The 12,928-nt window shown below is 34.1% G+C and overlaps 1 protein-coding gene across 4 annotated transcripts in view; it reads right to left on the bottom strand.

The window, feature by feature from the left end:
* Positions 1-12,928, bottom strand: part of CIBAR1 (CBY1 interacting BAR domain containing 1) — a 44,144-nt gene that overhangs the window by 15,255 nt on the left and 15,961 nt on the right. For all 4 annotated transcript variants that reach the window (XM_044668413.1, XM_044668420.1, XM_044668407.1 and 1 more), the window contains one exon: positions 12,552-12,656. In XM_044668413.1, the coding sequence (XP_044524348.1) occupies positions 12,552-12,656 (105 nt within the window). The remainder of the gene's footprint in view (positions 1-12,551; positions 12,657-12,928) is intronic.

The raw sequence follows: 12,928 nt of genomic DNA, 5'->3' as shown, positions 1-12,928 counted from the left end.
GTGACAAGGACATAGTACAAAAAAAAAAAGAAAACTTACTCCATTTCTAGGTAACTGGAAGCTTAAAATCTGTCCTTGTAATAAGCTGAAATCTGCCTCCCTGTAACTTTTAAATTGTTGGTCCTAGTTTTACCTTTTATCCACAAAGAATGCTTAATTGATCTCTCAAAAGACAACTCCTCATATACTTGAAAACAACTATTATATATCTCTTCTCTCTCTCCCTACTCATAAATTCTCTCCAGGCTAAGTATGGATCTTCGAACATGATTCTGAGCCCCTTTATTATCCTGACTGTTCTCGAAGGACACAGAACTCTTAACTTATCAATGTTCCTCACCAAGTATGGCCTCTGAAACCAAACAAGACTCCAGAGGTAGCTTAGCTAACAAAGAGTATGATTCTCCTAGTTCTGGACACTTTACTTCTTTTAATACATCCAAAGACTGAAATATTCAAAGTAGTTTACTTCACAAGCTGCTTCTTCCTCAAACTGTTTTCTGAGGCCTCTTTTCCTATGCTCAACTTAAGGGCACAGATAGTACAAAGGACCAGGGTGAAGACATCAGATAGAGGAAATAACTTAACATGCCAGAATACTTCTTGTAGTAGGAAGCTACCAAGCTAGGTCTTTGCCCCTTCCACTCTTCCACTAATGCCTCAAACATCTGTTCCTACTGTGTGGGATGAAATTGTACATTATTCCCCAATATACTGATTGTATTAGTAATCTGATTAGTATTAGTAATCATAGATTGGCAACTTCTTATAGAAAAAGTCAAGTTAGGTGCCCTCTACTAGGAGATGTCAATCTCTCCTTTTGAAGAGTAGAAGAAACCCCTTCTTCCCAAGTATGTATGTATGTGCATATATGCTAAAAAGCCTCTCACCTTTTTTTATTCCTGTGGGAAGAAGTTTAGGGGTAACCTAATTCCTATGAGAGAAATCTCAAAACTTACAAATTATAATCTTAAATACATGTTAAGCGATGCTATAACCCGAAAAATGTTTCAAAGAGTGTTTCAGTTTGAATTGTTGCATTCTGATAAATCCTTGGAAAGGCCTAAAAACCTGACTCAACTAAAAATTGCAAACTTAAGGAGTATTCCCATATGCTTGGAAATGTTAGAAGACACTCAGAAGCATTGGGAAAGATTAAGGAGGATACAAGGAAGGTAGAATAAGATATAGATGATGGGAAAGTGGAAATAGTATTGTGTTGGATCCCAATAAAATCTGAATAAATCTGGGTGCACTACTTCTGAGACCTCAGACTGTGGAGTGTCTGTCTGTCTCTCATCCCACCCCTTGTGAGGATATTGCCTATGCCCAGCTAGTGTTCCCTCACTCTATGCCCCACCTCCACATAAAGCCACATGAACTCTGCCAGCATCAAGTCTCCTGTCTGCTCATTAGAGTGATTCATGGGGGAATGATGCCCACCCTCCCCCGAATTTTACTTCACATGCTACTAACACAGTTGTTCTCTTCCATATCACTAAACAAGTATTTCCTATTACTCCCTCAAACATAAAAAATGTTAATTACCGCTCTTCACCCCTAAATTAGGAGACTCTAATTGTCTCCAGCTTCTGGAATAATTATATTAAGGCAGATTCTTGTGGCACTCCATCTCCCCATATGTAGCCTGGGGAAATCCATAGGAAGAATCTATACAGTTAAATCTTGGAGAGTGCTCAAAAAGCCTCAAATGACAGGTTGGAGATCCTAGACCTTGGCTAGAGTCACTGCTTAATTTAAAATTTAAATATAATAATTTAACCTTTTTTTTATAGTTGATATATGAAAGTCACTTGTATACATCTAAATTTTAATACATTTGTCTTTCCATGCTAGGGAAACTTAGGCTACCAAATGTAAACATTTTGCTATTGCATAAAATAAGAGGGCTTGGAGGCTGAGGAAGATTATCTCTTTTCCTTAATCTCCAAAAGAGGTAAAAAGTAAAAAATTATTTTCAAATTCTGTTATATGAAATAATAAAATCTTCAGCAATATTACACACTGTTAAGCTATAAAAATATTCATGTGAAATAGGATGTACAACTAAGTAGACCAAAAATATCTTCAAAAATTTAATACTACTGTTTTTATTTTATGTGTACAATTAAAATTTTGAAGTAAGATAGTTTTAATTGAAGATTTTAAATGTAAAAAGTGTCAAGGAACACTGTAGATTTATACTTCTGCTCTACTCCCTGTGAGGGAATAAAGTTAATTATTCATTTAATTGAGTATTTTCACATTAATGTAAATTAACTGCTAAAAGTTATACAAATGTTATACAAATATTATACACAAAGTATATAATAAGTTATTTATGAGTAATGAGTATTTTCACAAACAAAAATTAGTCTCATTTTATAGTCATACTTCATATGTACTTCAACATTGCTGATTCAATGGATTATAAAATATCATCTGGAGAACTACTTAATTATATACTTAAGTTGCTAAATGTTGGAATGTGACTTATGTTGCCTATATAAACTTAAATAATTTTATGCAACATGAAGTGCAAAGTTTTGGCTCACCCTGTATGCATGGTGGGAAATTCATTACATTCCTAGCACTATGTTAAAATTCTAATACATTTCTTTAAAACATTATAGAATCAATGAGTCTGAATCTCATCATCTTTTCATAAAGGACATGGACAGAATTTTCTTCATATTCATTTGTTCTTATTTTTCTTATTCATCTCCCAAGTTTAAGGGTGAGAAACCAAAGCAACATTACTAGTAGGTCAATTCTCTCTCATTAGTATATGCTCTTCTAAATACAGGCTGCACCTCTAAATGAGATCTCTTGAAAGTTTTCAAAAAGTATACTGTAAATCTAGTAATAAATTTACCATATTAAAATATTTACTTAAAATTGTTTCTTTCTGAGGTTTAGACTGGGAATGCAAGGCTGGCTTAATGTTAGGTAAAATGTTAGCATAATTGACCATATCAATAATCAAACTAACAAATCACATGATTATCTCAATAGATGCAGAAAAAGCCTTTTGCAAAATATAACACCCATTCCTATTGAAAACACTAGAAAGCATAGTAATGGATTGGGTCTTTCCTTGAAATTAGTAGTATTTATTTAAAACCATTAGCAAGTATCAACTACAATGGGATTAAGTTAGAATCCTTCCTAGTAAGATAAGGAGTGAAGCAAAGATGCCCATTATTACCTCTATTATTTAATATTGTACTAGAAATGCTAGCTTTAGCAATTAGAGAAGAAAAAGAAATTGAAGGAATTAAACTAGTCAGAAAGGAGACTAAACTATCACTTCAGGGATGATATGATGGTATACTTAGAGTCCCAGAATATCAACTAAAAAATTAGTTGAAATAATAACTATAGCAAAGTTGCAGGACATAAAATAAATCCACACAAATCATTAGCATTTCTGTATATTTCCAATAAAATTTAGCAGCAAAAATTAGAGAAACTACATTTAAAATCACTCTAGACAATATAACATGTTAGGGAATCTATTTGCCAAGACAAATGCAAGAATTATATGAACACAGTTACAAAATTTTTCACACAAATAAAATTAGATCTAAACAATTGGAAAAACATTAATTGCTCATGGGTAGGCCAAGATAATATAATAAAAATGACAATCCTACCTAAATTTACTTATTCAGTGCCAAACTAACCAAACTACTAAAAAACTTCTTTATAGAACTAGAAAAAATAACCAAATTCATCTGGAAGAACAAAAGGTCAAGAATATCAAGGGAACTAATGAAAAAAAATATGAAGGATGGTAGCCTAGAAGTACCAGATCTTAAACTGTACTATAAAGCAGTTCATTCAAAATAATTTGGTACTGGCTAAGAAACAGAATGGTAGATAAATAAATTAGATTGGGGTAAATGACCTTAGCAATCTAGTGTTTGATAAACCCAAAGATCCCAGCTTTTGGGAAAAGAACTTACTATTTGACAAAAACTGCTAGGAATATTGGGAAACAGTATGGCAAAAATTAGGTTTAGATAATATCTCATACCCTATACCAAGATAAAGTCATAAAATGGGTATATGATCTAAACATAAAGCATGATATTATAAATAAATTAGGGGAATATAGAATAGTTTACCTGTCATTTGTATGGAGAAGAATTTATGACCAAATGAGATAAAGAACATTACAAGATGTAAAATGAATAATTTTGAGTATATCAAATTAAGAAGGTTTTGTACAAACAAAACCAATGCAACCAGGATTACTAGGGAAGCACAAACTGGCAAAAATTTTTTTTATAACATTCTCTGATAAAGGTCTCATTTCTCAAATATATAAAGAACGAAGTGAAATTTAGAAGAATCCAAGTCATTCCCCAATTGATAAATGGCCAAAGGATATGAATAGGAAGTTTTCAGATGAAGAAATAAAAGTTATCAATAATCATATGAAAAAATTTTCTAAATCCCTCTTGATTAGAGAAATGCAAATTAAAACAACTCTGAGGTACCACCTCACACCTATCAGATTGGCCAATAATTCCCCAGTAAAGGGAAATGATAAATGTTGGAGGGGATGAGGCAAAATTGGGACAGTATACATTGCAGGTGGAGTTGTGAACTGAGCCAACCATTCTGGAGGGCAATTTGGAATTATGGCCAAAGGGCCATAAAAGAATGCATATCTTTTGTTCCAAAAATACCACTATTAGGTCTATATCACAAACAAACAAACAAACAAAAAAAAAAAAACAGGAAAGGTCCTATTTGTACAAAAATATTTATAGCTGTGCTTTTTGTGGTGGCAAAGAATTGGAAACTAAAGAAATGTCCCTCAACTGGGGAATGGCTGAACAAATTGTGGTATGTGATGGTGACAGAATACTATTGTGCTATATGGAATGATGAACAGGATGATTTCAGAAAGAACTGGAAAGACCTATGTGAACTGATGCAAAGTGAAATAAGCAGAACCAAGAGATCATTATATACGTGAACTTCAATACTATGTAATGATCAGATGTGACAGACTTTACTAACACAATGATACAGGACAATTCTGAGGGACTTGTGAAAAGAACTGTTGGAGTAGGAATGCAGATAAAAACATATGATTTATCACTTGTTTATTTGGGCATATCTTTTGGGGCTTTGGTCCTATAAGATTATTTGCTTACAAAAATGAATAATATGGGAATATGTTTTACATGAAATATATATATATATAACCCAGATTGAATTGCTTGTCAGCTGTGGGAGGGGGAAGGGAAGAAGCGAGGGAGATAATATAAGATCATATGACTTTGGAAAACTTATGTGGATATTTGTTATTAAAATAAAAAAACTTTAAAAAGAAAAAAATAAAATTATTTCTTCAAGATACAGATGTTTTAAGGCATTTTTATTACTATTGTTCTCTTAAACTTTCTCATTTTCATTATTGTCCTTGTTTCAAAATCTTCCTAAAATAAGTCTTTTCTACATTACCACATAAAAAGTAGTAAAGAGAACAATGATAGGTTATACTGAGGTTTTGAACAAAATTTTAAGGGGAAAAAAATTCAGACCAATCTAGAACCTTAACAAAAAACATAAGCATATGGATATGATTACTGTATGTAAAGCAGATAATTTATTGAGAAGGGGAATTCAAGATGTTGCCTACTATAGTCTCTAATGCAGGATCTAAGATGAAAAGAACTCAAGAGAACTAATCATCCAACTCTTAAAGATATCTAGAGATAGAGATGTTATACCTTCCTTGATAGCAATCTCTTTTATATTAACTTTTCAAATATTTTAAAACCATTATAAAATTTTATTTCAGCATCTTTTTTATCTAATTATAATCATTTGGTTATAACAAATCTTAACAGTAGGTATTGTTTTCTCTTTCTCAAAATTCCTTGAAAAACATGCAGATTTGCCATTGCTATAATCTTATAATCTAGCAGAAAATGTTTTTGTTCAGTTGATTTAATAAAATATACCCTGATAAAATGAATGATCTTTTATTTCATCCAGATAACCTTTAAAAATACCTCTGAGATTATCTGTATTTCACAAGTTGCAATGATCAAAAAGACTCATTGACTGGTGGTTATCCTTCTGGTGATAAGCCTCTCAGAATTTAGCTAGGCTGGTCCTTGGATTCCAGACAAACAGTATCCATTTGCTCTGTACTTAGGAATGCAGGACGATAGATTTAGAGATAGAAGGGACTCTAGAACATTCCAGCTTACTCTATACGGTACCAGAAAATTTGCAAAAGCCTATGTAGGTACACAGCCTGTTCAAATCTAGGGGTATTTCTATGCCAGTTATGCATCAGAATAAGTCTTCTGTAGAAGCTACAGAAAGGTAGATTTGTCAAATAAGGGTTATAGCAGAGTGAAAAAAAGATGAAAAAGCAATAGTATTTCCCTACCCCCAATATCACCAAAAGTATGTAAATGAATTTTAAAATAATTCAGACAAGTGAGGATTACCAAGGTTTTATAATAACAGTGATTCCCAAATTTTTACTTGCTCAAAGCCATGAGATTTAAACTTTTAAATGGAACAAGGTAGGTAGGAACTCTCATTTCCCTCCTGAACTGGGCATTCTTGCATAGCCTAGACATGGGACTTCGGCAGCAAGAACAGCATAAAGATCTGCTAGGCTAAGCTAAAGTCAATCAATTGAGGGGCTATTAATCCAATGACTAGGAAGCTCTAATTAAAAGAATAACAAAATAACAATTATGTAAGTTCTTATCTATGGTATTTTTTCCTTTAAAGGAAGTTATTTTTTTATGTTCTCTATCTGATATTCACAAATATAGAATATTTCCGAAGTTTTAGTGCGTTTTTTAGCCTTAATAACTTCAGAAGAATAAATGTTATAAACTTAAAAAAATTGGATTAAATTTGAAAAATATTAACTTTTTAAATTAAAATTCAATATTTTTCTTTTGCATTACCACTTATTGATTTTTGAACTTTGTAAAAACTTTTATCAGGTACTGCTGCTCAATAACTGAAAGGCCTACATCTGTAACCCTAATCTTAAAATGATGGAAGCATGAGGTTTTGATGCATAAGTGAAAGTTTTAACGTAACTCCACAAGAAAAAGTCTAACGGAGATAATAACCGATGTGGCCAAGCAAAAGATCCTCCTCTACCAATCTAACAGTCTGAAAAAATGGCATCTAAAAGCTTTTTCATAAACCAAGGCATAATGACAGGTTACCCTATCTTGTTAAAATTAAATCCAAACAGTAAGTCAGTCATCAAGAGCCATTTAATGAGCAACTTTTTTGTGTCAAATACTGGGCTATATGTTAACTGAAACAAAGGCAAAAAGATAGCCAGTTTGATACAATTTGAGATATAGTCCAACTTTTGTCATTTTACAAATGGAGAAAGAATTAAATAATTTTTCCAAGGTCATACAACTAAGTTAATAAAGCCTAGGATACTAATGCCCAGGCTAGTATTTTTTTATTCTTTATAGATAGTTCATGCAATATTCAGGGTACACTTAATACGATCATAGCATTTAAAGCTGGAATTTCCTCACTTATTTCAGTTCCTTCATTGTACAGCTGAAACTGAGACCTAGAGTACTTAAGTGACTTGCCAGATGTCACATAAGTATTTCTAATCCCATATTTGGGGCAGACCAGGAAAACGGAATTATAATCAGAAAAACACAAGGAAGCAATATGTAAGTTGTTTAGTAATGGACAAGTTCTTAAATCTCTCTGAGCATTGGTATCTTCATCCCTAAAATGACTAATTAAAATAAAAATGCTTTTACCTATTTCAGAATAAAAGACTTTGTAGACCTTAAAAAAAAAAATTAAATCCAAACATTTAGTATTTAAAGTTCATAAAAGTAAACAAGTTAAAAAAATTTCAATGGCATTTGTAGCATTTATGTCTCTGAAGTTATTAAAGGTTAAAACTGCACTAAGAGTTTTGGGATACTCTCTACATTCATTTGGAAACTCTTTCTCTAATGTGTTCAACTTACATTCAATTATTTCCACTAATAGAGGTGGGGAAAAGAAAGGAATTATACACAGACACAGACACACACACACATACAGGAAAGAAAAGATAGTGATGCAGGCGATAAGCTACTCATCAGTATATGGGTTTGTACAGCCAGAAAAAAATTTGGAAAGCAAATTTTAAAATTATAATTGTAGGAAGACTGATTATAACTACAACTAGTTTCTGCCAGAAAGCTGGAAGTTATGATAAGGAGCAAGTTTACTAAAAATGTATAACTATATTTAACTCAGACATAAAGCAATGGAAGCATTCATAGGCTTTCTATTGGAGGAGCATGTTGACTTTAAAATGCTGTTAGTATTTAAAGCTTCTCAGCAGCATCTACTAATTAGTATTCCTTCCTACAATAACAACAAACCTTATGAATGGTTTGCTAGTAGCTGATGAAAGGAAGCTAGAGTTAAAGTTTTCATGGACACTCAACTTTGTTCGTGACTCAAGTCAACACCTGAACATCAGTTCCAGTGCAAGTTGGCAAGCTCGTGTGGTAACATCATACACAACAGAGGCGTGGCTGTCTTCGCGGATCATTGCAAGGACAACACCACCGAGGACTACAGACAAGGACAACTGTGACCTGGACCTGTAAACTCAACTGGTGTATGGGACAATCGCACTGTGAAGGGGATCATCTGATCAGCATTGGATCCATGCACTTGGAGAGCACAACTTACACCCAACAGAATTCTCAATGCACCCAACACTTTAGAATTTCATCCACGCAGTACATGCAATTGGTAGAAGAATTCCAGAGGAGTAAGTATGTGACACTTCATTACACGATTAGGTCACACTGGACAACACAAATACTTTCTGACTTCACATCTATATATGAAATACTAATTTACACTTAGTAGTGAAGGGTTTTTCTGCCTTAGAGTTTTCCTCGTACTTTGGTTCAGACACCTTCTACTCAAACCATCTGACATTACTTTCTTTTAAAGAATGTAAATATGTAAAAAATGTTTGCCTACTAACCCTTAGTAATAGATTCCTTAACAATAATTTTACTAACACACAGGGACAATTTTGTTAGTCTGATAAGTTAGAATAGGGTTAGAATTTTCTTTGTAAATATTGTACATAGTTTAAGTCTATGGTTTAACCAAAAGGCTTATAGTGTTAGATTTACTTATTCTTACTAATGCTTTCTAACACAGGCATTAGTGTCCTAAAATATTGACACACTAACTCTTAGGAAAAATGAATTAGTGTTTAGAAACTTGCAAAAATTTTTCTTAATTGATACTTCTGTTGTTAGTTCAGGAAGTTAGAAAATTACATAGCTAGAGTTTGTTACTTTGTTTTATTTAGCAAATGTTTGCTTTAAGAGTGTTTGTTGATGTTTGTGCTTAATCTTATTTTCCTTTCTGTTCAAAATTTTGCAAAACTTAAATCCCCATTTCTTTCCTTTACCTTTCCCATAACCCATCTTAGCTTAGTTTAGATTAGCATAGAATAGAAATAGGAGCTAAGAAACCCTTTTCTTATTTTGCAAACCTTAGTTAGGGATAAGAGCATAGTTGTAGTTTAGTTTTAGTGTAAGTGTAGATTCCTTGAGAATTTAGGAACTGGGAAATGTGCAAGGTGTGAATTTCCAAAAGACAAATGAGCAGATTGTAATGCAGGATTACTGCAAGAATCTCTTGCATTTGCAAAACCACCAGAAGTAATCCTGGCAGTTAAGGAAATGGAATGTTGACCCAGCCTGGCCCTGGTCTCAGGGCCAAAAACTGTTAGAGCTGGTACTATAAATATTCCTGGAGAACCAACTGTGGGGCTGATTTTCCTTGATCTGATCCAGACATCCTGCTATCCCCTGCATCTTCCCCTTGGGCCCTGGGAGGAGGGAATTTGGTGGGAGGAAAACATGGGAAATTACTTAGGCAGACAGGGACACCCCTAAACCAAGCCAATACCCTCATCTGTTAACCTGCTAGACCACCCTACATCAGGGAGTGAAATCTATCCCTGGCTGAGGGGCTGGTTCCCTCAGCCTGACTTCTACCTTCTGAGACCATCCCCCAGCACTGGCCTTCACCCTTAGCAACAGTTTCCCAGACCTTAACCCTCTTCCCTCAGCTTACCCTTGATTTAATAAACCCCTTGGCCTTTATTCAAAGAGCTTCTGTTGATTCATTTATATCATCAACTAGGGCCAAGGCTGAAGAGGGAAAGATAGCTTTCCCTTGTTTCCTGAGGGGCTAAACCAGGCATCCATCTTGCTCAGGAAGTGAACCAAGTTCACTTCCTGTTGGCTTTCAGTTTCCATCAGGAGGGGAGGGGTATCTCACTCCTTACCTCAAGGAGCTTAGAGGCAACAGGGAGACTGACTTGAAACATTTTAGCTCAGACTCACACAACCCTGGCTGACCCAAACCAACCTATACTTAAGTTATAGTCTCCTGCCTAGTAGACTCAGTTGGTACCACCCCTGCCCTCTGAATATAAGCCTTATTAGCCACATTTATTTATTTATTACACTTCTAAGTTTACTTAGAAGGTTAGGCAAGTTGTGGGCCACTTCTTAACTACGGCAATGGCTACTGCTCTGCATTAGATGGCTGTCCTCCAATTATCTTAGAATTAATCTTCCCCCTTGCTCTTTCCTCCTAGTCTGACAGCAGAAGCTAGCTACTACAAAATGATTTTGTCTTGCCTTCCTTATGGGTCCCCTACTGCTAAGAACCATTCTTGCATAGCTAGGTAGGAGTTGGTCTCTATAGATGTATTATAGATGTATCTAAATAATCTGCAAAACAGATTATTCAGCAACAAATAAACAGCTAATCTGTCTCAGAACCTTACCTATGTTTCTACCTCTCCTAACCATACCTACGAGAAAGTGGAGTAATAAAAAGATAGGGTGGATAAAGAAACTATAATGGGACATGGGGGAGAAGAGAGAAAAGAAAGAGGAAAGAGAGAGAGAATGAGACAGAGGCAGGAAGAAACGTTTGGCTATAAAATAACAAGATTTTCCTATGTGGTATTAGTTCCAAAATAGAAATTCCCAAAATGTTTTGAGCAATAGCATATTCATTTGAATATACATATGGCCATCCAAAGGGGCTATGGTAAAAGACAAGTCATTTAAATTTATAAGTTCCGATGTATGTATTTTTATAAACCTCATTACTTCATATTCACATCTTATTCAATTCTTAAAAATGATAAAAGGGGGAAGAAGATAGTGTACTAGAGGACTGTTATTATCTATCATTATAAGACAAAGTATAGGACTTATAACTGAGATGGAAAGCTTTCATTTTGATCAAGTCAGAATCAATCTGGGTTACTAGTGGGACCAACTTCAAACACAAATCTTCCTTCTGATAAGGTAAGCAACATCTTAATGGGAGAGTAAAATATTTAAAGTTCAGTGCAAAATTAATCCATTTTAGAGGCAGATATACTTTAGGTAATGTTAGATTTGATAAAGCTATTAATGCTAATCAATCAGTCAATCAATCAGCACTTGCTATGTGCCAGGCATTAAACAACAACTCAAGAAAGAAAATGATCATGCTTGCTATAAATAAGCTTAAAATGAGAAAATGAAGCCAGAAAATTCATTCCTGGATTAGTTTCTCAAAAGGCCATATGTGTTTTTAAGACTTCCCAAATTATCTCAAAAGTGCCAGTGGAAATCTCTCTGAAGTGGCCCTTCTAAATTCTATGCTGCTTTTTAAAAAAAAATCTTTATGTTTGGTCTCAGTATCAATTCTAAGATAGAAGAATGGCAAGGACTAGGCAACTGGAGTTAATTATCTGTCTAGGACCACGTGACTTAGAAGTGTCTGAGGCCATATCTGAACCAACATCTTCCTGACTCCAGGCTTGGCACTCTATCCACTGTGCTACCCCTTGCACTTTTGATTTGTTATAGTATTCAGATATACTATAAGTAGTAATTATGAAGGCTTATTAGATCTAAGTACAGTATCACGTTATATCATAATACATAAAGTATCATATGCTTTGCTATTATGTCCAGTTTAATTGAGATGTCTCTATTTGAAAAAGATTTGTTATATAAAGACAACATATAGTTGGTTTCAGGTCATTTCTTACAAAAAACTGGCCAACAGGACCTTTCTATGGTAATGCAGATTAATTATACTAGTTTCACTCAGCTCCTTTTCCAGGAATAAACCTTCATTTTAAATTCAGAGAATCACGACTTCATAGCCTAAGAGTCTGAGAAAGTAGAGAAGAGACTTCTGAGAAAAGCATTTTTCAAATTATAACAAATGATCACAGAGTCACAGACATATGATTTAAAAAGACCTTACATCCTCAAGTCCTACCTACTCATTTTACAAATGAGGAAACTAAAGCACAAAAAAGTGAAGTGACTTGCAAAGGTAATGCTTAGCACTGAGATAGTATGGGGAAAAGTCAGGCTTAGGACCTGGGAGAGCTGCCTCCACACTCACATTCTTTCTACTACACAGTACTATCTTGCCAGCATGCTTGTTTTTGTTTTTTTTACCTTTATGTCCTTTATTTTTTGCTTCTCAAAATTGTCAATTGTTTCTTCCAGGTGCCGACTTGTTCTGGTGGCATCCATTGTAGCTCTCTGTAATTCTGTTTCTGCCTATAAAAATATCCACAAGACATTAAAAAAAAAAAGAAATGTCAAAAATTAATATTCTGATTCTACCACCAGGAAAGATATATTGGGATAGTAATATATTGTCAATGTAGAATTTATTTTTAATTATTGGATTGTAGGTAAAACAAATCAAAATACCAAAGCCATCCTCGAATCAGAACCATGCATGGGTGTTCTTCAATAGCATGGGCATTACTCGTCCCCCTTCCTTACCATGGAAAGTGAGTATGTATCCTATTGGGGTTCAGTAAAGA

This window comes from Gracilinanus agilis, chromosome 1 (assembly GCF_016433145.1).
Source record: "Gracilinanus agilis isolate LMUSP501 chromosome 1, AgileGrace, whole genome shotgun sequence".
NCBI classification, from domain to species: Eukaryota; Metazoa; Chordata; class Mammalia; order Didelphimorphia; family Didelphidae; genus Gracilinanus; species Gracilinanus agilis.
Note: the sequence above shows the minus strand (reverse complement) of the source record. Positions and strands in the feature narration are given on the sequence as shown.